The sequence below is a fragment of the Dermacentor andersoni genome, chromosome 2 (assembly GCF_023375885.2).
Source record: "Dermacentor andersoni chromosome 2, qqDerAnde1_hic_scaffold, whole genome shotgun sequence".
In the NCBI taxonomy this organism is placed as follows: Eukaryota; Metazoa; Arthropoda; class Arachnida; order Ixodida; family Ixodidae; genus Dermacentor; species Dermacentor andersoni.
In genome coordinates, this window is record NC_092815.1 from 107,474,410 (window position 1) to 107,500,734 (window position 26,325).

General features: G+C 44.3%; 1 protein-coding gene across 1 annotated transcript in view; it reads left to right on the forward strand.

Annotated features, from left to right (window-relative positions):
* The first annotated feature begins 10,394 nt into the window (after nucleotides 1–10,394).
* LOC126541463 (spatacsin) overlaps nucleotides 10,395–26,325 on the forward strand; it is a 102,768-nt gene continuing 86,837 nt past the window's right edge. The window contains exons 1-7 of the mRNA XM_072286491.1: nucleotides 10,395–10,644; nucleotides 10,734–10,864; nucleotides 10,930–11,124; nucleotides 11,417–11,834; nucleotides 12,491–12,632; nucleotides 14,799–14,949; nucleotides 21,101–21,273. Of these exons, the coding sequence (XP_072142592.1) occupies nucleotides 10,475–10,644; nucleotides 10,734–10,864; nucleotides 10,930–11,124; nucleotides 11,417–11,834; nucleotides 12,491–12,632; nucleotides 14,799–14,949; nucleotides 21,101–21,273 (1,380 nt within the window). The 5' untranslated portion in view covers nucleotides 10,395–10,474. The remainder of the gene's footprint in view (nucleotides 10,645–10,733; nucleotides 10,865–10,929; nucleotides 11,125–11,416; nucleotides 11,835–12,490; nucleotides 12,633–14,798; nucleotides 14,950–21,100; nucleotides 21,274–26,325) is intronic.

Here is a 26,325-nt window from a genome sequence, read left to right on the forward strand (position 1 = left end):
ACAGTGTAAGGAAAATCTGTTTACAAGCGGCAATATTGTCATGGCAATGAGTGGAACAGCAGAACAACTGCACGCGTGGCCTACACAATTGCTTTTGCGCGCATGCTAGTTTTTGAGACTGCCCGGTTTTCTGTGGTCTCCCTGTGGGATACAATCTCTTGGGTTGACGTACACCCTTTTCCAAGCATTGTCATTTTGTAATGGGCGAGAAGCTGCCAGGGGGGAGAGCACTTGTACCTATTTTAGCAGTAACAGCAGCTCTGGTCCGCCTCCCACAGCCATGGTGCATGCTCTGCAAGAAGGCCATATGTAGTTGGACAACGCCTAGAAATCTCTGTAGGGCGCTCTTTTGAGATGAGAACCCCCCCACAAGTAACCAAGTTCCAGGCCAGGGGACGTCTCTTCCCATTAGAAAAACTGGTGGGTGTCCAGTGGCACCCAAATTCAAACCCGGCACCTCTCGCTTACAAGGCAGATGATTCACCTCTATGCCACTGTTGCAATGGCCATTAATTCGTCGTGTTGTAAGGGGTGTGTCAGCACTGTCATAAGAGTACTAGTGGCAAAACTTTGACTTGGTTGGCGTGGGAGTGGCCCGAGCTTAGAAGCTGTTTGCTAGCAAATAGGAAATAAAATATGTGCATTATTGCAGAAGTAATTCAGCAGTTATGAAAGCATGAGTCGCAGGAGAATTACCTTGATAAACGGAAAGTACCGTAAAAACCTGCATATAATACAAACCCGCATATAGTACGAGGTGAAATTTTTGGGATGTGAAATCGAAAAAAAAAATAGTTTTATCCGTGTATAATACGAGTTAGGAAAACATTTATTTCAATTGCACTCCGCACCTCAATCACTGTCAGGTAGTTCTTTGTCGGACATATCTTCCCAGAGGTCCTCTGTGCCATCGAGTGCGTTCGAGATGCCGCACTTCTTGAATGCGCAACGCTCAAGGTGCTCTGGTGTGCTGGCCCATGTGTCCATAATACGCTTGCATAGCGGGGCTGACGAAGCTCGCTTCAGCCGCCCAGTTGGCGTCACTGCAGACTCACCTGAGCGCATCCAATCTGCGTAACACCACTTGACCGCGTCCTTGAACGGCTTGTTCACGCAAACATCTAAAGGCTGCAGCTCAGGCGTCGTCCCACCCGGGATAACGACGAGTTCAGTGCCAGATTCACGCAACAGCCTCTTCACTGAGTCAGCCAAATGGCAACGAAGTGCATCCAGCACGTGGTTGGACGGGAATGACAACAGTGCGCCGGGCTGCTTGCACCAGACGGACTTTATCCAGTCGAGCACAAGATTCTCGCTCATCCAACCTTTCTCATGGCATCTCACGACCACATTTTTTGGCAGCTCCTCACCTTTAGGCACTGTCTTGCGCTTGAAGACCACATAGGGCGGAAGCTTGCGTTCGTCTGCTGCGCACGACAACATGACGGTAACTCACGTTTTCTCATTGCCAGTGGACCGGACATAAACTTGTTTAGAGCCCTTTTTATGCACGCTGAGAGGCGATGGCATGTCCAGATAAACGGGCGTTTGGTCAGCATTGCCGATTTGCCCTAGGTAGAAGTTCTTTGACTTGCGCAGCGAACTAATGTGGTGCTGGAAAGTCACAAGCAGCTCTTCGAACAATTCAGGCAGCTTTTGCAAAATCGAAGTTCGGTGGCGTAAGGAAAAACCAGCACGGCACATGTAGCGATAAAGCCAGTGCTTGCTCACTTTGAAGGTGGAGCTCGGTAGCCCTTTTTCTCTTGAAAGCTCCTTAGCTTTTGCCTGCATAAGCTCCACACTCTCAGCTAAATGCGTGGCTTGCCGTTGGTGTACGAACTCCGTCAGGGTGAGTTCGATTTTCGGGAATGTCCCACTCTTTGGGCTGCGAAAGCTTTTTCGCGTTCCGCTGCATGCGAAAAGGGCTTCTTTCTGGTGACGCCATCCGCGAATGCTTCCCTCGTTGACGCCAACTGCCTCCCGGCCGCACTGTTGCCGATGTCCTGTGCAGCTAAAGTAACCTTTCTCTTGAAAGCAGCCGATGACTGTTAGCATGGTCCGGACATCTTGGTCCTTCAATGCTGAATAAAAAAGATGCACTTTGCAAAGCGTGGTTTGCACGTGTGCTGCCAAGGTGCACACCAACCATAAACAATGCTGTAGTCGCGCAGCAATAACGAAACCAAGCCGTAGCCACGCAGAAATAAGAAAGCCAAGCTGTAGCCATGCAGCAATAATGAAACCATAACTTCTAGCCCAAATTTCTGACCAATTTTCGTTCAGTATGAGGTGAGAATGTGGGACGCTAATAATTGGAAAAAAACCTCGTATTATATGTGGGTTCTTACGGTAACTTCTCACAGTTGGGACCACTCACATCGGCTTCTCTCTCATGCTGATTACATTTGTTAGTGTTCTCGCTTATCAGTTTCCAGCATAGGACTGCATAAACACAATTAGAACAGCTTGCATGTTTCTTGTAAGAGGTGTTCCACGGTGTTGCTGGATCGGGTGCTATAGCGTGTTTTTGTTGCACAAAAACGGGTACCATACAAACAATTGTCAGTCCCTTTAATTGAGAATAATTTTAGTCTACCACGAGGCCTGGAATAGGGCCAAGATAAACATCTGTCGCTGCTTTTCTGTGAGTCACGTTAACAACAACCGAAGTGATTGGTGTAAGGTGATAAAAAAAATTTCCGAGACATGGTCTCTGCACTACAAAGTGACTGCTGCATCGGACTTTGGCAGTTGTCAGAATCTGAAGTTATTCCACTTGTTAGGCAACACACTTTTCCCAGTGGCTATTCTACTTTCAGAAATCTCTCTAGGATATCCTCCCGCTTTTTGAAGTTCGCTAGACAGCTTCTGCAGTGCAGTAAACTTCAAGTGCTTGATATTGGCCGTCTTCCAATCGGCAGTGCATATTGATCAACAGAAAAGCTTCCGCTGATTCAGGTCGGATGATGATTGTGGCAATTCTTTCGCTGCAGAAAAAAAGTTCCTTGGGCTTTGTGAATGGGTACATTGTTGTGGTAGTGTCCTTTTCTAAATTATGGGGTTTTACATTCCAAAACCACGATCTGATTATGAGACACGCCAAAGTGGGGGACTCTGGAAATTTGGACCACCCAGGGTTCTTGAACGTGCGCCTAAATCTAAGTACACAGGCGTTTTTGCATTTCGCCCCCATTCAAATGTAGCTGCTGGGGCAGGGATTTGATCCCGTGACCTCTTTCTTAGCAGCCCAACACCACAGTCACTAAACAACCACGGCGGGTATGTATGTGTGTATGTATGTAGTGTTCTCTTCTCTCTACCCTCGGAGACTTCCTGCGACTTTTCAGCAGCATTGCGTGTTTAGTCTTGCCGTATGTCGTGAACTTGAAGTGTGCAGCTCCGCGATGTCTGAGGAAAAAATGAGCATGCGCTTAGTCATTTTCTTGGTCTATTGTGCCTCCTTCAGTAAGTCTTGGAGAACCTGGGCTTTTCGGGTCCAATGAGTGTTACTTGGCCCTCTGATTAGTACCATAGACTAAAGTCACATCCCCGGTGATTATCTTTGCCACGAAAGTAATCTTTCCTACAAATGGCCATCCAACATCTGCTTGTGAACGTCTTTGCAATTGTTCAACCTCTTCTGTGGTTTACAGTCCACATTGAAATTGCAAAAGTGCATAAGTACTTGTTCACAAAATCTCGTGCTGCACGGCTCTTAGTATTCACAGCATGATTGCTACTCTGTGCAAGGATTTATGAAGGTCAGGTTCTCAAGTAGTAGCTGCTTCCTCTCAAACCTAAGTGCCCTCTGTTAGTGCGTTAGGGAGCCAGTCTCATAAATTTTTGATCACACCTCATAGATAGCTTATAATGAAGCCATCATATGAACTCATTTGTGGCAAACTTTCACCTAATATGAGCAGCTTCAATTTCAAAAATATTGCCGGAAACCTATAAAGCACTGCCCACATAAACAACCCGATCACTCTGCCAGTTCTGTTAGGACGAACAACAGTAACAGCAGTGTTAGGACTGCCTGACACATAGTGAGAAATGCAGACAATTTTCACATTCACGCCTAGCAGAAGCAGTACTGGCATCTATGCAAGCTGTGAATTGTGCAGAAGAGAGAAGGTAGGTGTACAAAACGAAAATGGGAAGGTCTCGAGTGGTCATGGTAGCATTGAATAATGGGTATGCTGCTACATCTACATCGACATTCACGAGCTGTGATGACGTTTCACAGGTCTAGGAGGTTTTACAGTGATCGCTGTTATGGGCTCGCTCTCCGAGTTGTTTTGATGGCTACCGAGGATCATCACAAGAATTCCAGTTGTGTGTGAAATGTTCATAAGGGGAAAATGCCACGGGGTTCGCAGAGATATAAACTCTGAGCCGCCATTTTGCCAGCCGAAGATTTGTACCTCTCGGCCACTTGGCAGAAAACTGCACCTGGAGAGTGCACTCGTGCAACTGACTGCTGTGATTGGCTGATGCCCACTCAGCTGCTCCTAGCCTCGACAGGCCTTCTAATGTGTTGTTGACCTAGTTGCAAAGGGCATTTTGAGCGAAGTTTTACTTCTCAAAAGGAGTTTGCTCATGTGCATCTGTAAATGTTTGCTTGAACCGATACCACGCTAACAAGAGCACAAGACCTACTGTACATAATACCGTGCCAGCTATAGCGTCATTAATGCATCAAAACTGCAAATTGCTTATTAACCACATTTGCCAATTTTTTAAAATGTTTATTTAAAGATTACAAAACTAAAATCATAACTACCTGGCAAAAATATTTTGCCCATACATTGCTAGCATATCACGCACATCTGTAGTCTAAAAGTTGTTGGTCATGTGATACACATTAAGCCTTTTATTTGCAGGCAGTGTATTTTGTCACAGCTTTCCCAAGTACTTTGTTGTATTACATCTGTCAAGTTTAACTTATCAGGGCCACGCACTACGAGCCTCAATACTATAGCTCTGCATATCCAAGACACCTCAATTAACATGCCATAAGCTTAAAACAACTATGATGCAATAGTTTTGCAGAAACCCACAAGGTGAAGAGAAGTAATTAATAAAGGGAAAATTTGACAGCCACCCAATCGTAGCAATTGCTACAAAGGAAACCCATACGAGTTCCTCGAAAGAAAAGCCTTGCAGTTGAAGAAAAATTCGTCCTGGTCCTAGACGAAATCCGGGAGGGTTTCCTTTGTAGCAATTGCTACAATTAGGTGGATGTCCAATTTTCCCTTTATTAATTAAAAAAAGTATGTGTATCATCAGACTCAAAAAAGATTTGAAGGGTGTATGTACCACACGCCTTGCGACCTAACCTTCATCAGATAAGCCACAACCAGTTTTGGCATGTAGATGTGAAGAAGGCTTTGAGACTACTCGCGCAACAGCATTACTGGCCTGATATTACAACTGATGGAAGAAGACGCAAAAAAAGAGCCAGCTAATAACTAGTAATTTATGAATAGTTAAACCATTTGCTTTATGGCCACTGCGTCAATATTTAGTTTTGGAGCATAAGTAAAAAAACATTGGCCTAGGTTGTTTGTGGCATGCTATCTTTTGTGCAGACTATCTTCCCCAATGTTTAAAGCTTTTGCAATTTTTAATAATGCTGTAATGGTGCCCATGTGGTATGCCACAGCTGTGCTGTTCTCTACTCAAATTTGGTGCATGTTGGGAACACCCTGTATGCCACTGTTTCTGCTATGCACAGCTGTATTCTAGCTGTCCTGGAGATAGCTTGCGTTGGAGGTACAGTAAGGAGATGTACCAGCTATGTCGGACAGGTGCGTCTCCTTACCATTTGGGCACCTCTTCAACATGAAATGATAAATTCTTAGCCGAAAGTTTGACGCCCCAACCATGATGTCATGGATATTACAATATCGGGTACCATTACGTTTCTGCCACCTATCTCTCACGTGCGTTCTGGCATAGTAAACATTAGATAATTAAAAGATTGGCATATTAGCGATTAGGATAGTGCATACTGCAAATTTTGCCTGACCTAATGTTTCTATCTAACATCCCTTCAGATTCGCCGCGGTGACTTAGCAGCTATGGTGTTGCACTGCTAAGCACAAGGTTGCAGGATGAAACTCCGGCCGCAGTGGCTACATTTCGATAGGGGCGAAATGCAAAAATGGCCATTTCCCGTGCATTGGGGGCACGTTAAAGATCCCCTGGTGGTCAAAATCCAGAGTCCTCCGCCACGGTGTGCTTCATAATCAAATTGTGGTTTTGGCACCTAGAACTCCAGAATTCACTAACATCCCTTCAGAAGTGGGCAGCGTGGCGCATGCATTAAATGGCATTCACTGTGCTGACACTTTCATTGTATGACACATCGTTTTCAAGGGTTGATAACTAAACCATTGGCAGTATTGAGGCTTGCCATTGTAATCTCAATGCTCTGCTGCCATTTCCTTGCACGACACAATAACATTGTCTCATTAACGACAAATTTGTAAAAAAAAAAAAAAAAAAAAAAAAAACTGCGTCATTGGATGACAGCACCTGGCATTCTTCAAGGAACTTCATAAGTGGGTTACCACGTTCAGCTTGGATTTTTCAGTGGAAAAAGTGGACAATTCACAGTGTGTATAAAGTAGTGCAGGCAACCTATTTCTAAAATCCTCTTGATCACCAAAAATTACAAGTGTACCATAGCAAGTAAAAGTGTCATCGGAGAGGAAATTATAGTTCTGAAAAATGTTGCCAATTTCCACACTTTTCTGGGTCGTTGCACTGGCGAAGTAGAAGAAACGTTTATCGTCTACAGTGCTCTCTTGTCCTTTGGCAAGTAATTCTTGCCATTTGAGCGAGCATGGTGCACCTTTATTGGCACTTGTTTCTAAACCAATTTCAAGCACACACCTGGCAATCTCAATTTAGAATTTATGATTGACCCACAGCTTGACTTTATCGTTGGCTATGGCAGCTGGTCTGTGATCTTAGCCTCTCACGTAAGTGCCTTGTATACAATTCCAACTCTATTTGCCTGAAACAAGCTTTAGCAAATCATATGACATCCCGCCTTGTTGCCTACTTGGCAGCTAAACCTCAATTGTTCGTTATCCTAATGAGTGAGCCTGCATGCTGGTCATATGACATTTGTTGCCATTAATTAGCTACATCTCATTTATTATTTTTAATGAGTGGTCTTGCAAGCTTGGGTTCTTTTGGGCAATTCTTATCTCAATAATGATGCCTGTGGCTTATGTGAAATCAAGTCGATCTCTAAATCAGAAAAGGCATGTGAGGAGCAAAAGTCTTGCTATAAAGCTTTAATATGTCCTGTTCTAAGGGGCCACAGCTTGGCATGTAGGCAAAGGCAAATTGCAGAATGATGGTGAAGTATGGTAATGTGTAACAAATGCTGTTGTTGAAGGTACGTTACAAAGTTAAAAATTGCTATACAACATGCAAATCTTCATGACATACTCTTGTGTTCAGAGGAAAGGGGATTATCAAATTAAGAGGTGCATTATCCAGAAGGGTGACACTGAACAAGTTACAGATAGTTTAACAATTCTCGCTATAGGTGATCATGCTCTGCTGGTCACGTAGCATGAAAAACTAACCAACAAATAATTCTTGGGTTTTGCATACCAAAGCCATATAATGAGTAGGCACGTCAGATTAGTTTTGACTAGCTGGGGTTCTTTAACGCGCCCCCTGTGCATGGTACATGGGCATTTTTACAGTTCGCCCGAATTGAAATGCGGGATTTGATCCAGCCTCAGTTGCTCCATAATACATCACCAACTACAGCGGGTTCTGGTGAATAAGGCAAAACAACTGTATACACTTTTGTTGCTTGGACAAAAAAAAACTAGGCAACCACTACGCAAATGGTCGGGCACTATGTAAATGATAAAAGGCTCCGATCTAGCCTGTCTTGTGGTCTGGCAATGCAAGAGATAGACTGGCATGCAAGTGTGGACGCTTGGGTAGGTTTCTACCCTGTTCCTTATTTCCTAAAGTCTATGCATGCTGTGAATACCATCAAGAAGTGAGACCTACAAGCCCTGCTCTTTCACTTTTGTATCTTCACGGTATGAATAGACTACTCACACTGAAAGCCAGATACTTTTCTGCAAATCTGGTCGTAGTGCATGCTGTGATGTCATAGTGACGGTGGGAAATGGGGGAAGGGAGCGTGGTGCACCTAAACATTTTGCCCTCTCCACACTATCGGCTTCCAGCGTGGGTGTCGTCGTGCTATCGTGTGCTGGCATGGTAAACTGGAAGGAAAGGAACCACCAGAAGGGTTCAGGCATTTGATTCACTACCAAAAAAGTTGGTCTAATTGTAGCTGCGGAATATGATTATTAGATAGTTTACAGCACTGATCTGAGGGACCAAGCATGTTAGATGCCAGGGTTTCTTTTGTTAACAAATGCATTTTCTGATGCCAGTTTAATTGTAAAATGCAATTGCGGCTTGTTTTCTCGTATCCTTGGAACAAAAACCAAAAGCATTACGGTAGGAAGCATGGCAAAGCAGATTCTACATAACATTGTGTTTGCTACACATATATGGGATGGAACATTGCATATACAAGAGAAGCTAACAAATGTTTGACATGCAGAAGTTTTTTGTTTTGCAAAATGTCTTGCAGCACAAAGGCATTACAGCAGTGGAGTTGTGCAGTTGAATACATGAAAAAAATCCATCTACGACCACTACACAAAAGAACAGAGCGAACAGTATTTCTCAAACGGTTAAAATGAAAATACAGGAACAACAATCGTATCACTTTTATGAATCATTAATAATACTGGGGAATTGTGCACTATTTGCAGACACTTATGTGTGAAAGCAAGACATTTCATTCTGATGCTGTTGTGCAGCATTGCAGTGAGTTGCAAGTTGGCCCTTCATTTCACAGGAAAAGGTCAAATAGAATATAGTTTGGCTAGTGTGTATAGATGCTGCACCTAAGACTTGAATGGTATGGCATTCACTCATAGTATACTAAAAAAACTGCTTCAAGGTGCAACACTTTTGAATGTGGCTTGCTTCAAATGGTAAGTGAATCCTAGACCTAGCAACCTGTGTGTTGAAAGGAGTCCAGCTTCATTAGCAGATGTAAGTGTGCATGCGACATCATTGCTTGTGCTTGCGATCATTTTTGTGTCATTGTACCTTTAAAAGGGAACTTGTATTCTGGTATGTGATATATGACTAATGGAAATGTACATATTAATTAGAACATCACTTTGTTATGCATGCTTAGTAGCACTCATGTTTGAGTGTGTGTCACATAGTTCATTTCAAGTTAAAACAAAGAAACTGAGGATCATGTAGCACTTGGGGGGAGGGGGGCAGAAATGAAGCATTATTTTTTATATTATTTTACAATGTACGAGCCTCAAATGCAAGACTGCTAGACATCGAGATACATAGTGTATGTCTAAAGATAAAATTTGCTACATTTTAAAAACTTGTTTAAATGTAAAATTATTGTGAAGTATTATTATTTTTTCAAAGCCTGTATGTAGATTTATAGTGCAGTTTCTGTAGTCTATGCATGCTGTTGTGCATGAGTATGCAAACCTATACAGTAAGCCATGTGCAAAGGTGACACCATATATAGTAACCGCATCTGGGGCACCTGGTAAATGTTGCAGCACTGTGGCTGTTGCGGATGGTGGTAATGAGGCTAAAGCATTGTGTGAATAATTAAGTCACGTTCACTATTTTAAGTCTTGGAAGCTCTTTGAACCTTGGGTAGTGAGCGCATTCATTTGATATGTGCCTTGGGAACCATGGCAAGATAATGCATGATCCGAGAAGACCTAACATTCGATATAACGCTTGCGACAGCGCTGGAGGTGAAGCAAAAGACTACTCTGACAAAACTTTGTTTGGAGTAATGCCATCAGCGACGACATGAGGAGGTCGGCGCCGTCGACGGACGGTGTCGGGCCATCGCAGTTTTTTGGACGCATCGACCGGCAATGCAAGCGTCACAAGCGGAAAACTACTACACAAAATAAACGGGATCGCGGCATTTCAAGTCGATTTGGCACGAAATTCGTCTAAAGGGGTTGACGGGATTTTTTGTGGCGGCCTGCGTAAATTCGTATCTGATCTTTGACGTCACATATGTTTATTGCTATGGCCGTAATGCGGTAACGGCGTGCGCTTCGCATACGAGCAATTTAACGTGAACCTCTTGAACCTGTGGAAAACAAAAAGTGCTTCGCCAGTGTTTACACACACGGTTATTTTCTTGTGGCTAGTCGTACCTTTTGTACAAGGTAATGCCGCACTGCACTTGCACAAATTAGTTGCTCTAGTTATATTGCACAGGGAGCCTGGGAGCGCTGCCGTAGCATCTTTTGCACGTGATCATGTTTACATCTGGAGGCGTGTACAGCCAGCAGGTGTTGGTACAGCGCGTGTGATCTCGCAATCGTCATGTTGCAGAGCTTGCGTAGTAATGGCTTTTACAGTGTTGAAGAAAATAAGTGATCGTAGAGAACTGATACAAGGAACTGTGATAAGCCCGTCGCCAAGCCTCGTGTCGTATTGTTATTTGAACGATGGCTATCTCAGAGTGGTAGACATTAAGACCGAGTTTGTCACAGCACAAGTTGACGGTGTACAAGAGTAAGCTGGAAAGGAAGCTGCGATTTCCATCGGAACTACCTCGTGCCTGTCTTAGCGGGATATTTACCATATTGTTATTTCAATTTCAGCTTCATATGGAGAGAAGGAGTAAACGCAGATGAGCTTCTAGTCGTGTCAAACGACCGTGATCTATCGCTGTACTCGTCGCTTGTCACCGGGTCGGTTGTGAAAAAGCAACTTAAATGGACTTCTCTACACGGTCAGTCTCCTAGCTGTCTCGTCTGTTCGAAGTAGAACCTGTTTGATGTTCTCTTACTTTTGCAGAGCCTGAGGCAATCGAGCTGATTTACTGCCATGCCAACACCTTCGTATTTCTTATCAACAAATCTCACCTTGCGAGCGCTGTCTTGATAAGTGATGTGCTGGAAACTGTATGGTGCCTGGAATATCCTGACGATATACTTAGAGTGAGAGTTGTAGGATCAGACCTGCATGTGCTTACGTCACAGGGAAGTCTTCGTATCCTTTTCGCCGATAAATGGCCTGCACCGCGTCTGCACATTTATTTGTAAACTGTTGCATCAAAACATATGTCGCCCCCTCCCCCCCTTTTTTTACTCGCATTATCCTAATTGAATTCTTTTACAGGTGGATCACAACAGTTGATTTCATAATGCAGCCGCGCAACCATTTACAAAACATGAAATGGAAAAGCTGTATATGACCGAGTGTCATTTTTAACCATGCCAGCTAACTGCACTTGTGTTGTTGACAAACTCGCGCACGGCATCAACCTTGACGATTGTTTCAGTTTCGTACGGTATTAAAGATGGCTCACAGTCTGCACACTGGGAGCTGCAGGAGGACCTCTTCGATCTCACGAAGAGCTCCGATTTCTGTGTCTTCCATTATTCAGAAACTGCCATTATTTGTGTTGGCCACACGAAATTGTACAGGGTGCGCTTGCGACATTCGCGTGACGAGAAGGATGCTCCTAACCGTGCGATCAAGTCTAGAGGCATCGTCACTGGCCTCGCGAAAGCAAGTCCCAGCCCCGCAGCAAGTGCTCATTGCCAGTTATTGCTTGATCTGTCAAGCCAAGATGCCGATCAGCACATCATGTGGACGCCGGATGACAGACACCTGATTTTGTGCTGCGGTGTTCGAGGCCTGCAAAATCTGGCGACTTTCGAATTGGATGCCAATGGGCTGTTCTCTTTGGTGCCCTGGTGAGATTTCAAGCTCCTTATATTTGCAGCTGTACTATGGCAGCAAGCCAAGCTATCCCATTTAGAAATGCTGATTCGAACTGGCTGTGTGATGGCCGATGGGCAGCCTTTATGCCCTCGTCTGGTAATTTTGTCTATGACTACAACTTAAAAACAACACTTGCCAGTCTTTCGGTTTGGGTGCATATTTGAGTTGTGATTTCAAAAACACATTTAAGAAATCCAGGTGGCTAAAACAGTTCTGAGCTAAACTGTCCCTCGTAGCATGATGTTGGTATGGAACACCAAACATTATAATTTTAAATTTGATTTCAGGAGGTTGCAGATTATAGTTGCTTTTGTTATTTGCAGCCTGACCCTTTGCTGGCTTGATGCTCAGCTTGCATGACAAAAAAATCTATGTCCAAAGCAGGGACCGATCAGTCATGATTACAGTTTGATTTGCTTTACTGAGTGCAACTTCTTGTCGGAAAGCCTGCTTTATTAACTTGCATGAGCTCCAGTATACGCATTCCTCTCTTCAGAGTTTTCAGTTTTCTTGTGACCTCTGATGTGGCCAGTAACTTTAGTTAGTTGAGCGTATACACAGTGTGTGTTAAAAAAAAATGAAAACATGTACTGCATTGTCTACATTTTGACATGTTTCTTTTGCATAGCGAGAGTGGCCTCCCTGAAGGAGCATCATTTTCGGTTGTTTATGACACCAGAAGCACCATTGGGCATGCACCAGTGTTTCTCTTTCCTCATTTCACCGCTACACTGACATTTGGTGCTGCCACTCGAAGATTGCTTGCAGAGGTATGCCTCAGTATACTTTCTCAGTGCTTCTCACTCTACTACATGATGGCACTTCTGACAGATTAAAAAAACATTTGAGCTCGCATTTACAGCACCCTTCTTACATAAGTGCCATCCATTATTGGCCTTTGCTTTTATATCTCTCTCTTTTTGTCACAGCAATTGTTTCATTGTCAATCTGCGGATTCATATCATAAGCGGTAGGTACGCAAATGCTGCCCAACTACGAAAAGACTTACCATAAGTAAAGCTTGGTGCATACAGGTCTTAATCATTCAGCTGACTTAGCATTGGTTGATATACACATGCATGCATGTGTATACCACAAACATATGAAGCAGCATTGTAATTGCTGTGGCTGCATATTATTACTCCATTCGTCCAGTAACCTAAAAGCTGAAGTGATTTTTCTTGTGAAATTTTCCAACAGTAAACAGAAGGCTGCGAGTGAGCAAGTCAACGAAAGTGGTGCAGGAATCTACTCACTAGTCAAGTTGCCGAAATTGCAGTTTCTGGCAAAAATTATCACAAAGTTTTTTTTACTCCTGCTGTCACCTGTTGTGAAGTTTCTTCAACTAGTTATGATGATGTCTGCCAACTGCGAATATCATAGCAATGCTGGTGACATCTCCAAGCCCACAGTAAACTGGACTGGTATTGCCAGTAATGAGGGAGCGACTGCTTGGAATTGTGCTTCATATTTATGGGGTTCCCACAGTGTGTTAAGCAGTGATATTTGCTACTCAAGTATTATTACGCAACAAAAAAAGACACGGATGTAAGAGAAGAACGCACACCAAACACAAACTTTCAGTTAAGTTCTTCTCTGTCTTCTTCTCTTTTGTCCGTGTCTTTTTTTGTTGCACAATAATACTTGAGCAATGGATTACCAACTTGCCCAGAATGCTGCTCTCATTAAGTGATATTTGGTTAGATAATCATGATTTTCATTATACAGAAATCATTTACCGGGCGCACTTAACCTGTCAAAAGTTTTGATGTACGCTGACGATACCGCCTTAGTTTACTCAGGGGACTCCCTCTCGTCATTACAAGACACTATATCTGGTGAACTGCTAAAAGTAGCTAAAGGGTTTTCAGAAAATAGACTAGCCCTAAATACTTATAAAACTAAGTATATCATGTTTCACTCTAACAGGAAAATACTAGACTACGGTGAGCTCACTTTGACTTTAGCGAACTGAACTCTGGATTGTGTTGATTTATATAAATATTTAGGTGTTGCTTTAGACAGTCACTTGCACTGGAGAGAACAAATTAGCGTTGTCTGTAGAAAACTCGCTTTCAACTGTTACACACTGGCCTGTGCCCGGCAATATTTTCCTCGTGCTTTGCTTCGTTGCATATACTTTTCTTTGTTTCATACCCACATGAGCTATGGTTGTGAAATATGGGGCCTAACATATAAAATTTACTTAACACCTATTGTGCAGTTGCAAAAATGCGCCCTAAGAATAATAACATTTTCCTCTGTTCATCACCCAAGTAGCGTTCTGTTTACTGACCTTCGTATTCTTTCTTTCACGGAGTTAAGAAATTATAAGATCACTTGTTTAGTTCACAAAATACTCAACACCAACTTTCCCTTACCCAACACCATATTTAACTTCCCATGTGCAAACACCAGGCAAGCAACTAACTTTAACTTAAACCTTCCTTATTGCAGCAATGTATACGGTGAACGATTAATAGAGTTCTTTGGCGCTATAACTTAGAACACTGTGCCTGTGGAAATAAAAGTAGCCAGAAATTTCGATCTTGTATGTAAACGCTTCTTCTTGTCTAGCCAAACGTAATAGCTCTTCCTTAAAAAAAAAAAAAGTACTCGTTCATGCAAAAAATGTTCTTACTCATTGAGCAGATATGTATTTGGTTGACCTGTATAAGTACTTTTGTGTATTGGACGAGCTACTAGCCACATAGGCTATTGGTCCAACTATTTTTGTACACATTACTTGACTTGTTTAAATAAAGCTCACTTTTTGATTGATTGATTGATGATTGAGCACCATTATTTATGCAATGTATCCAAGCTTGCCTAAGGGCCCTTTCTAAGACACTGGTAGCTTGCTCTGCTAAAGTGAATTGAACACAGAGTCGCAAAAGCCACTTTTGTGGCTAAGCTATTCTCTCCTTCCTACTTAGGTCATGGAGCAAACTGGAACCCAGGCAGCTGAAACCTTGTCCCAGTTAAATCAGTGGCAGGTGATGACTGTTGACCTTACTATGCTCCTTCGTGGTGTCCAAAACCGACAGCTTGACATGGTGGCTTTCTTTCTAAAGGCCAAAGAAGATGGTAAGTGATGGAGACCGAACATGCATTCATTTCACTGACGGATTTTATCACTGTCGTCTCCCTGCCATGCATGTGGCAGCAGACTACTTATATGTTGCTTGTACTGAGTGTACGGTGTATGCAACTGCATTGCAGTTATTTGTACTCGGTGACATACCAGCTATTTCTCAAATGGGGGTGCAAGCTGCAAACGATCTGATCCCCTCTCTCTCTCTCTCTATATATATATATATATATATATATATATATATATATATATATACACACACACCAACAAACAAAGACACCAAGGACAACACAGGGGTGTTGTCCTTGGCCTATGTTGTCCTTGGTGTCTTTGTTGGTTTCTTATGATATGATTAATAAAAATCAGGCCCCTTGGTTGACTCCCTTTCTTCTCGTTCATTACATAACGAGGGTCTCGAATCCGGCAACATTGATGCTTTCAGGTAGCATGTGTGCGTTTATTGACCGGTTGCCTTCACCCCAAAAAAGATCACGTTCTCGTGACACCTGCTGCAGAAAGGATGTTCCACATCCACCGCCAAGGTTTGTGAGTGGTGGTGCTTGCTAACACTCCCAGGGTTAGTTCTAGTAGTAACACATAAATACCCCAGAAAGTGGATGGGAAGACGGCGCCACGGTAGCTGAATTGGTAGAGCATTGCACGCTTAATGCGAAGACGTGGGATCGTTCCCCACCTGCGGCAAGTTGTTCTTTCATCCACTTTCAATTCCATTAATTTATAATTTCTTTATTTCAATTAGTCAGTACAAGTAATTTCCCCTGTATTGTCCTTGGTGTCCTTGGTGTTTCTGTTTGTTGGCTTCTTATGATATGATATATACATGTCACATACTTTAAAAAAATCTCAGGACACCTAAGCACTTATGAGTTGTGAATGCAAAAGCATCAATGTCTAATTGAACACAGTTGAGCGATCCTTTGAGTTTTGCACTGCGAGTAATGTTTTCGAGTTTTGCTGCGGGGTATGTTATCTAATTTTACAGATCCACTGCTGTTGCACTACATCGGATCGACGCATCTGTACTTCGTGTTTCTGTGCTAAATGTTCACTAAGTTCCTTAGGGCTCATCACCACCATTCGGTGCCGGTCCACTTCGCATTTTTGAGTCAACAGATGCTTGCGTTTTGAGCCTCATTTCACTGTATATTGAAGATGTTCTGCGTCGCATCACCGTATGTGCTTTGTCGAGGTGCACTGGTGACGTGATGTCGCAGTGATGCCCTCTCCCCTCATGCAACACCTGGTGTGCTAACACAGCAGCAAGGGTTCTGATTCACCCACTTTGCTCCGTCAAGACGCACTCATGACGGGGCGTCGCAGCCAATGGAAATTTAGGTGTAGTTTTATTGCCACAGACGAATCCGGCTTTTTTGCTCAAAGGGCCATTTGATGCTCTTGGCTCAAACATTGCCCATATAGGTATGTCTGGTAATCCGCATGCCATGCCTTGGAGCACTTGTTTGGAATTTTTAAAAAGCCAGTAATTCATCAACACGTTACTTCTCCATAACATTTACCATGGTGTCCTCCCTTCCTCTTTCCCTTCCCCCTTTCCCTGACTCAATTATTGCAAGATTTACTATCGGATGAGCTCTCAGCTCCCTCAGGGCAGTGGAATAAATTCTGCTTTGTTCGTAAAATGCATTCTAAAGCTTCGGATTGCATGCATGCATAATTTACTGCAAATGTCCTAATTAATCTGCTGTCTTTGAAGTCTACCTATATATTTCTCATAACATGCCTTTTATTTTTCCAAATATAAACAATGTGTCTTGTTTAGTTCACCGAGAACACCGCTTAAGCCAAGTAGAAACCTCTGAGGACACATGAAAGTAGTGGAAAAAGGAAACGGCTGCTCAGTAATTATTTGCAACTCTTCTAACTAGTCAAGGAACGTAACAAATTTTGTTGTGCATTGTACTTACTGTGACCACCTACCCTTTCCACGAAATATAAAACTATGGCTTTGTCGAGACACTGGGAAGCATAGCTGATAGCGGCCATATCACAAGCTCTAACACTTGATTAAGAAATTTTTTATAAAGGCTGTGTTTGATCCAACCACATTTAACTTCGCAGATAGAGTTTCCACAATGCACCACCAATTATCGCTAAATTTGGTCTTAATGGCTTATATATATATATATATGCCAGGGAAGCGCGCTCGATTCTTCTCCACTCTTTAGACATGCTCATAATGCTCTAGAGTGCTTGTATACGTAATTTATTGTGAAAGCCGTGATCACCCATCTAGTCAAACCCACTTATAACAACATTCAAGTGCCACGAAAATTCCATTGTTATAACCAATAATTGTTATAACTGGGTCGCACGAAAAAATCTAAATAGGGGGATGGCAGAACCGATGTGAGAAAACTATGATGGTGGACAGGTGGTCGCTGATACGGCTGCTGATTATGTTCACTCGTTTAACTGCTTCCTGGACGCTCCAGTCACGTTGTAACGAGCCATGGCTGTCAGCATTAAAGAATGGCACTGCTATAACAACTGCAAAGAAGGGTCATGGGCAGCAAGCGATATACGAGCTCCGCCAAGACATTGCTTTGGTGGTCCCAAAAGGGGCCTTTTAAAAAATGTGAGAAGGCTTCTGTGGCAGCCTGTTAGCTTGAGAAATCCAGAAGAAATGCTGAGGCGAGATCGTCACAAGCATCTCGTCACGTACTTCTCACTGGCTTGCACGAGAGAACTCTATGTCTGTCAGCCTTGCATGCTTTACTTGAAGTATGCGGGCATCCTTCTTCGAGGCATCCGGGTGTTCCACGGAAGGCTCTTCACGAGAACGAAGCTCCGTAAAGGAGGGCCTGAATCATCTGCCGGGCCTCCTGTGAGGACAACGTTGAGGCAGCCTGCCATACCACATCATCGCTGCCATCGTCACTGTCACAATCCGATGCAAGCACGTTCACGACAATTGCCTCATCAGTTAGAAGCACTTAGTTTCCAAATCTATAGCTGTGCACTTTCATTTCACCGGCAACGTCATGCATGGCCAATGATCAGTGGGTGGATCCGCCACCTTCCGTTTTGGCAGCAAGTCAAACGAGGCTGAGAAACCACACGGCCAGGAACAATTTCGACGCAACCAACAAAGTCGAACGCAAGTGATTAAAGCTGTTTGCAGAACTGTGCTGAATGAGGATCCAGCGAGCAATCTAGGAGCAGTGCAGTTGGTGCGGTCCATTCATGTTTTGGAGGGTGGCGCAGTGTAGAGCTATGAGCGCAGCCCATTTGTGTTTGCAGGGGTGGAAGGGCGATGGGAGAGAGGTGCGCAGAAAAGGCTGGAAAATTAGAAATGAAGAGAAGGCTGGAAAGCATGGTGGCTGTTGGGGCAGTGGGCCATTGTGCAGTGTCTCGAACTTCATGTTTTCTCTTTTCTTTTCAAGGATTTCGCATTTCACTGCCTTTCGGCACAGACACCCAACAGCCAGACTTCATCGATATAACCGATAATGCGGCATCGGGGCATTGTAGTAAGCAGGTTATTTCACCATGGAAAACATACAAATGTTGATGGTGCAGGAGTTTCTCATTGTTATAACCGATATATTGTTAAAATCGGTATCATTATAAGTGGGTTCGACTGTGTATTGATCTTAACTAGACATTAGCCATTACCTTTACCTTACAGTCACCAAACATAAAGAAGCTGCCTCCTTTAATTCAATGAGGACACCAAATGAACATAATATATCAAGCATGCGAAAGTAAAAAAAAAAAAAAAAAAAGAACAAGAGGGTTCAATAATTATTCTGAGTGCTTCTAAGTAAGCCGGAAACGTTTAAACTACATGACACATTGCACTTAAAATGCCGCCTATTCCTTCAAAGTATAATATATCTCACATGCAGAGTTCTCTTGGGACATTGGGAAGAGTAGCTAATAACAGCAGCGTTAATCTTTCGAATACTGGCTTACAATTTTTTTAAGCAGTGTTTTGTCAACGTGCACTTACCATCACACATAAGCATAGTGTATTGTTATCTCGGTGTTTGCAAAATTTGACCTCAGTTGTAGTTGTCATTATGCTAGCGCAGCAGCCGTTTTAAGTTTTACACCACTCATAAAACAGACTAAAAATACTATGGTCACTTGCATACATATTCTACTTTAAAAGGCACATTTAACTCATCCATTTGTAACATTGTCTGCACATTACCTACACCATTCCCCTAATTACCCCCAGATATAAACAAGATGCCCTGCTCAGCTCAACTAGGACAGAAGAAACAGACTCTGAATTTCGTATAACGACCAAAAACACATGAAAAACAATGGTTTAGTAATTATCTGCAACACTTGCATATAAAGTAGGAAAGTGAAAGTATCGCAATGCATTGTTCTTAAAATTGTCCCTATGTTCACAGAAGTTCAAGTATGGAGTTCATGCCTTTGTTTTAATAGTCTGGGAAGCATTTCTATTAATGGCAGTATGACACCTTGGAACACTTCAGTGAGTAACTTTCTATAAAGGCTTCAACGAACCTACACAGAAAAAACATTTATTGCTCGTCACTCAGAACATTGCTTCATACTTTGAATAAATATAAACACCGTGTCCTGCATAGTTTACCGAGGATACCAGGGGAAAACAACTAATGACATGCATAACGCATAAATATTGGGAGAAAGTGAGTATTCAGTGACTGTTTTCAGAGCGCATGAGCAACCTACACACTTCAAATTTTCCATACATGTAATGAAAATGTGGCCCTTATTTCTTCAAAATATAAAATACATGCTCTTTTGTTACAGCTAGGAAAGTAATATGTTAACTCTTATTTAGAAATAGCCTGAAAATGAAATCAACAAGGTCAGGAGTGACGCATGCCTTTAGAAAAAAAATCTATGTCGATCTACTGTCGGCACAGAAATTGCTCTACATGTTTGACCAAGGTCATTTTCACTAACGTATCTACGATAAGTCATGATTACACAATGAAATTCGGCAGTTATACCTGTAAGAGGCTTGATTAAATTTTTGATGGTGAAAATATACCGAGTCTGCAATTCTACGTAGGCTATCTCTGGATGGAGATTCAATAGTTTCAGCATTTAATAATCCAACATTTTCATGCCTTAAGGCACACCAATCATTGGGTGCGACTGATTATAATACCTTTTACAGGCCTTCCCCTCGATTACAGGTTGAATATAACAAGCCGGTTGTGTTTTCAAATGTGGATATAGTGGTGCCAAAAGCTGGCCATGATGCAATAGCACAAGCTAACATTTGTTAGGGCGAGAACTGCCTAGCACCAGGCCCATACGTCGGTGGTATGCAAGAACACTCACTCACACTCACTTGCCATAATTTTTTCCAGGCCCCTCCATCACTCATGTTCACGCTAACCTCCACTCACACTCACAAGCACTCACTTACATTCACACTCACCTCCACTCACTCGTACTTGCACTCACAATCACCTCCACTTGCAATCACCTCCACTAACACTCACTCGCACTCACCTCTACTGACGCTCACTGGCATTGTCTCGCAATCGCACTCATGCCTTTGAAATGAGTGTGAGCGAGTGTGCCGACTTATGACCAGGCCTTCTCCACAACATGAGTGTGTATGGCGAATCCTGTGCATCTTGATGAGGAACAAAAGACAATCCTCGCTGCCCAAGCAGAGGATACATAGTAAAGAAAAGCATTACTTCTGTGGCTTATACAGTTGATAAAACTGCTAACCCCAGTTTGTATGGCTGTCTAATAATTTGCTATCGCCACGAATGCTTTGGCGTGCGAGCAAAACTGTGACTATTTTATTTGACACAAAGAAAGCGTTGCCACTCTCTCTTGTGCATTAATGGAAAGGACTTAGCAGGATCAACAGTGGTCGAACAAGGGAGATCTCAAGCTGGTGACATCCCTTGTTCGACCACTGATGACCTGAAGTTTACTGTGGTGAATGGTAGCATGAAATAAAGGAATATCACATACCAATTAGCCCAGTCCGCTACCCTCCTAAGCGATCTGAAGTCTCCGTCTTCCTACGAACCTCCGTCTTGTTTGGAACACAAAGCACTTGTCACTTGAATAATAGTTTGAAGAACCATTAATGTTCTTATTTTCGGTCTGCTCGATTTTCTTCTCAAGCTCTGGCAGCACAGTTGACCAAGGAGCCTGAGTCACAGCAGAGCAGTGCCCAGTTACAATTGCTGTCCAGGGAAGCAGAGACATGGAGCAAAGTGCTGGAAGAGCTGACGGGAATCATCAAGCAAAATTCCGAAGACCTTTCATCGAAGCTGTTCTCACAGCAGCTGCTTCAGGTGACTGCGTCTTACTTTGAGGCAAACATTTTGAAAGGAAGGATCTTGAACCTCCATTTGCGAATGTATCAAATTCATCTTCACACATAGTTCACTGCAGAAAAACATGCCCAAGCAGTCGCCAACTTAGATGCGTAATATTAATTATTAAGCTTCAGAAGTATTCTATTGCAAGGCAAAATTTCATTTCTGATGTATGTTAAAATGTAATGTCTTTGTTGGCAAAGGTAATTTTGTTCAAATATGTAAAAAGCCTTTGTATGATGAATGTTGCTGTGCAGTTTGTCTTCAAAGCATGAAATTATTATTTGCTTTTCTCTTTTGTGTCAACTTGCTTGGGGCAATCACTATAGTGTGTAGGAATAAGGGGGGTGCCAACGGCGCTACACCTTTGCACACCGCGCAGTGCGGTTGGCGCACACCTGCCCCTCAACCGTGGTCCCGGTACAAGCTCGGGGAAACAGTTTATGACAACCACATGTATACTCGGAAAGCATTTATTACGATTGCAACTAACACTTCATGCAGGCCAACTAGCTATAGTTTTTATCACTGAGGGATTCCTCGAAGAGAAGATGCCTTGTAAAGAGATGATTCCGACTTTACAGCTGGGGATATGGGTTTCCTCGGCGACTGTCACAGCATAGACATGGTTGACTAACCACATGCGGGAAAGCGGGAGCAGTGGCAGAGCCTCCCACACTTGCTGCTTGCTGGTGACCAAAGAGGCTCGGGCAGAGTCGGAAGGATCCCACGTGACACGACCGGTAGTGCTGATAACGTTTGCGATTCCCATGTGCAACCTACGTGAGGAAGGTTCCCCCTCTCCCAAAGCCAAATTTTTGGTGCACCTGCCCGACGTATGCTGCATGAGAGACTGCCTTGCAACATGGATTCATACATGTGTTTAGAGTTATCATGAAGAACTCTTAACTCTTCCACTGCTAAGTAGGTTAGTAAGTAGATACAGTCGAACCCGACTATATCGAACCCGTTTACATCTAAGTATTCTATATATAAAAAAATTTCTGGTCATGGTATAGTTACAATGAGTATATATAGCAAAACTTATGCTTGCATCGAAAAAAAATAGAAGCGACTCCCGATATATTGAACATCAAGCGGCGGTGCGGCTCCATCTAACCGCTCTCCCTACCATGGCCGCGCTGTCTCGGGCTGCTCGGGGTGAGCTGTCGACACCCCCCTGCAAAAAATGATCCTGGGCCGCCCGAAGCGCTTGCTCAGACAGCCTATCAGAGGCTCTGGTGCTCTCGTCGTGCGAGATGGCGAAAGTGCAAGTTGTCTCGCTGCTTTTCTGGTTCATTGTGTTTGCGCCTTGTGGGCCTTCTCCCGCAGTGTCGCCGTGACAAAGCGGCAGAATTCGCCTTTCGTCGTGAAGCTCGAAATCATAAATCGGGTCGAACGCGATGAAAAGTCGGATGTCCCTGCAGCGCGCAGGATTCCGAGGAGCACACTCGGCGCGATTAGGGCTAAAGTGGCCAAACTCGTGACCCAGTGCCCGTGGCGCCCCACGCGTACGCACGGCCGTCTGCAAGTGGTTCTTCATATGTGCCAGTTTCCACGTGCTTGGTGATGACTGTAAATTCTGATGAATGCGACAAAGCCATTGCCGGTGTTGCTGAAGTTTGGAGTGAGCTGTCAGAATTTTTGGAAGCTGTTGACGAATCAATGGTGGACGAGTTTGTGAGTGCAGATGATGGTGTCGCAACCACGGGAGAGCCCGAAAACGAAGACTACATCGCCGACATTGTACTGAGCACAAATAAAAGTGGGCGGTCCAACGACGGTCCTTTGCACGCATCCTCCGAAGTGATTGGTGCAGTCGCACTAGTCCGGTGCTTCTGCACGAATGCGGAAGGTTGTGGCCTCAGCTGCTCCGACTACGTTTGAGAATGTGGGGAAGTGCGTGTGTCGCAGGCAGCGAAATTTCCCAAGCAGAAAAAAATGCAGGACAAATTTATGCGAAACTAAGCTAGTTTCATCAATAAAGTGATTTTATAAACGGTATGTGCTTTTATGACATCCAATTATTTAGCGGGCTTATATCGAATTATGCTCTATATCGAACTGATAGGCGTTTTTTTGCGAGTTTGATATTAACCGGGTTCGACTGTAGTACCTATGTAACTGTGAGAACTCTGCTCATACATGTTGAAGTGAGCACCATAGTTGAAGCAAAGATGGCATTATGTGATTTTTGCCTCCTGTAAGAGATACAGTAAAACCTCATTAATTCGAACTCGGTTAATTCGAAATCCCGCATAATTCAAAGGTTTTGTGCAGTCCCGTATTTTCCTATGAAAATTTGACCGGATAATTCGAACCGGCAGCCTAGACCAAACCCGGTCAATTCGAAGATTTGGGCTGCTATGCAGCAGTTCCTGATCCCCATTTCACCGCGAGCCCGACGAAACGACGGATATTCGGAGCCGCGAGGCAACGCCACATAGCAATCAGAATTATTTATAGACGAAGCGCCCGACCTGTAGTACTGCTAGCACAAAAATCGGTCCACAGTACACCCCGCGCACCGCTGAAACATGCTTCACTGCAACGCAGCGGGCATACCGGTTTTTGTTATGTGCTCTCGTCCCCCACTCCGCACGCTCCTCGCAGTCGCAGCGGTCACAGCGTCATCGTGTCTCGTGCTGCTGCCGCTGGCTGCCGTTCGTCCATTCTCTCTCCATGCCTGCGGCGACAGGAGTGCGCGCAATGCTGGTCTGCGCCGTTTTTTTGTGTGCAGTTGTTAGGGGTGTTGCAGCTAGCGTGGTGTTCTTTTTTTTTTTTTCTGGACTGTGCAGAAGTGCCAGGGAGTGAAGATGCCAAATTATAAGACTTTAACGCTGCAGCAGAAGTTCTGCTTGATCCAAGCGGGTAAGAACACGTGTTCCAAGACCGAGTTGGCTGAAAGGCACAGCGTGCCCCTCTCGACGTTGTCCACAATATTTAAGAACAAGTCGAAGGAACTGGAGGCCTACAGCAAGGCATATTCTTCGAATCAGTCGCGAGTACGAGCTCCCACGTACCAAGATGTGGAAACAGCTTTACTTCGCTAGCTGCAGAAAGCAAACGCAGTCCACCTTCCTGTCAATGGAACGATTCCGCGGGAGAGGGCCAACGACTTGGCTCTACAACTTGGGCATGAAGAGTCCAAGTGTAGCAATGGATGGTTCAGCCATTTTAAAGAGCGCAATAATTTGACTTTCGTAGCCGTCTGTGGCGAGAGCGGCAGCACAAACTAGAGCGTCGTCGACGACTGGAAGAAACACGCGTTGGCTCCGTTTCTTAGCGAGTACGGTGCAGAGGATGTGTACAGCCTTGACGAGGCAGCCCTTTTTTTACAAGATGCTGCCCACAAAAACATTCACAGCGAAGGACACTGCAGTCAAGGGTCGAAAGCAGGGCAAGGAAAGAATTCCCGTTCTGTTTGGTGCAAACATGTGCAGCAAACACAAGCTGTTGCTACTCATAGTTGGAAAGAGTGGGAAGCCTCGTTGATTTAAAAATGCACGGCTGCCACCATGGGATGAGCTTATCTACCGGTACAACAGGAAAGCCTGGGTCACAGGCACAATATTTTAAGGTGACGTTCGGCAGCTTGACCGCAAGTTCGCGGCCACAGGCGGGAATGTACTCTTCGTTGTTAATTGCTCGGCGCATGGTGACATCCCATACCTGAAAGCTATCAGGATGGTATTTCTTCCTCCGAACACCATGTCGATCTCGCAGCCAATGGACCAAAGCGTCATTCACCACACAAGGAAGATTTACCGCCACCACCTGCTCAAGCGCATGCTCCTTTGCTACGACAACGGCAAGGAGTACTGCATCGACCTCCTCGGAGTCATATGTCTTATTGTGCATGCATGGAAGCAAGTGGAACCAACTTTGATCATGCAGTGTTTCGAACATGCTGGCTTCTTGAAGGAAAGCACCGTCGATGCTGATGCTGACTATACATGTGCACTTGATAAAAAAGGAGCCAAGTATTGTGACCACATCAATGCACCCTGCGCAGAGGATAGTGAATCCGGTGCAGTCGGCTTTGCCGAGCATCTTGTGGGGATGCGTGACTCTCACGCGTCCCCCGATATGTTGTTTTCCCGCATAGCTCCCGTCTCCTGTAATCCAGCTTCTCCGTGTGGCCTGATGCCCGCGGCAGTCGGTCTGGTTGAAGCGCCGTACGAGAGATGGTGCGACTGCTGAGCGGAAAGGAGAAGACTCTTCCTCTTTGGCTCCGGGTCGGACAGTGGCGCGGATGTTCCGCGCGTGCGCCAATCCATGTTTCTGCGAGACCACCTCGCGAGGCCTCGTTCGAACGCACCACCGTTCACGTGAACGACCAGGCATTGGTTCCCAGCATGGGGCAAACATATTTGCTCGCTATCCAGTCGCGGTGAGTTGGACTTCTCCGATTTGTCAAGCGCCCGTCGGCATGTTTTGTGGATAGCAACTCTGCTAGCAGGCATTGGTCTATGAAAGGTGCATTAAATGCCCTTGTGATTGTTTGCACTACTGTGTTGTCGTTCCTTTGTCCCAAGAGCATGGGTGAGAACACCGCAATCCGAACTTTGAAAATGGTCAACAAACATGCTACTCAGACTTGGAAGTGAAGCTACAGCTGATGCGATGACAGCGACGACAACGAAACTAACGAGCCCTTTTGAGCACCCGCTCTCGGGGAAGTTATCGGATCGCTGAACGTTATCCGCAGTTTTGTTGAGTGGCATGGTGGAAATTCTCAAATGCTGCACGTAGTTGGCCAACTAGAAAACATGACCCTTGGAGCGTGTGGGAGATAGGGGTTTCTTCTCCGTACTCTTGGGACAAAGGAACGACAACACAGTAGTGCAAACAGTCACAAGGGCATTTATTGCACCTTTCATAGATCAATGCCTGCTAGCCGAGTTGCTATACACAAAACGTGCCGATGGGCGCGCGACAAATCTAGAAGTCCGACTCACCGCGACCGATAGCGAGCGAATATGTTCGCCCCATGCTGGATTCCAACGCCTGGTCGTTCGCGTGTAC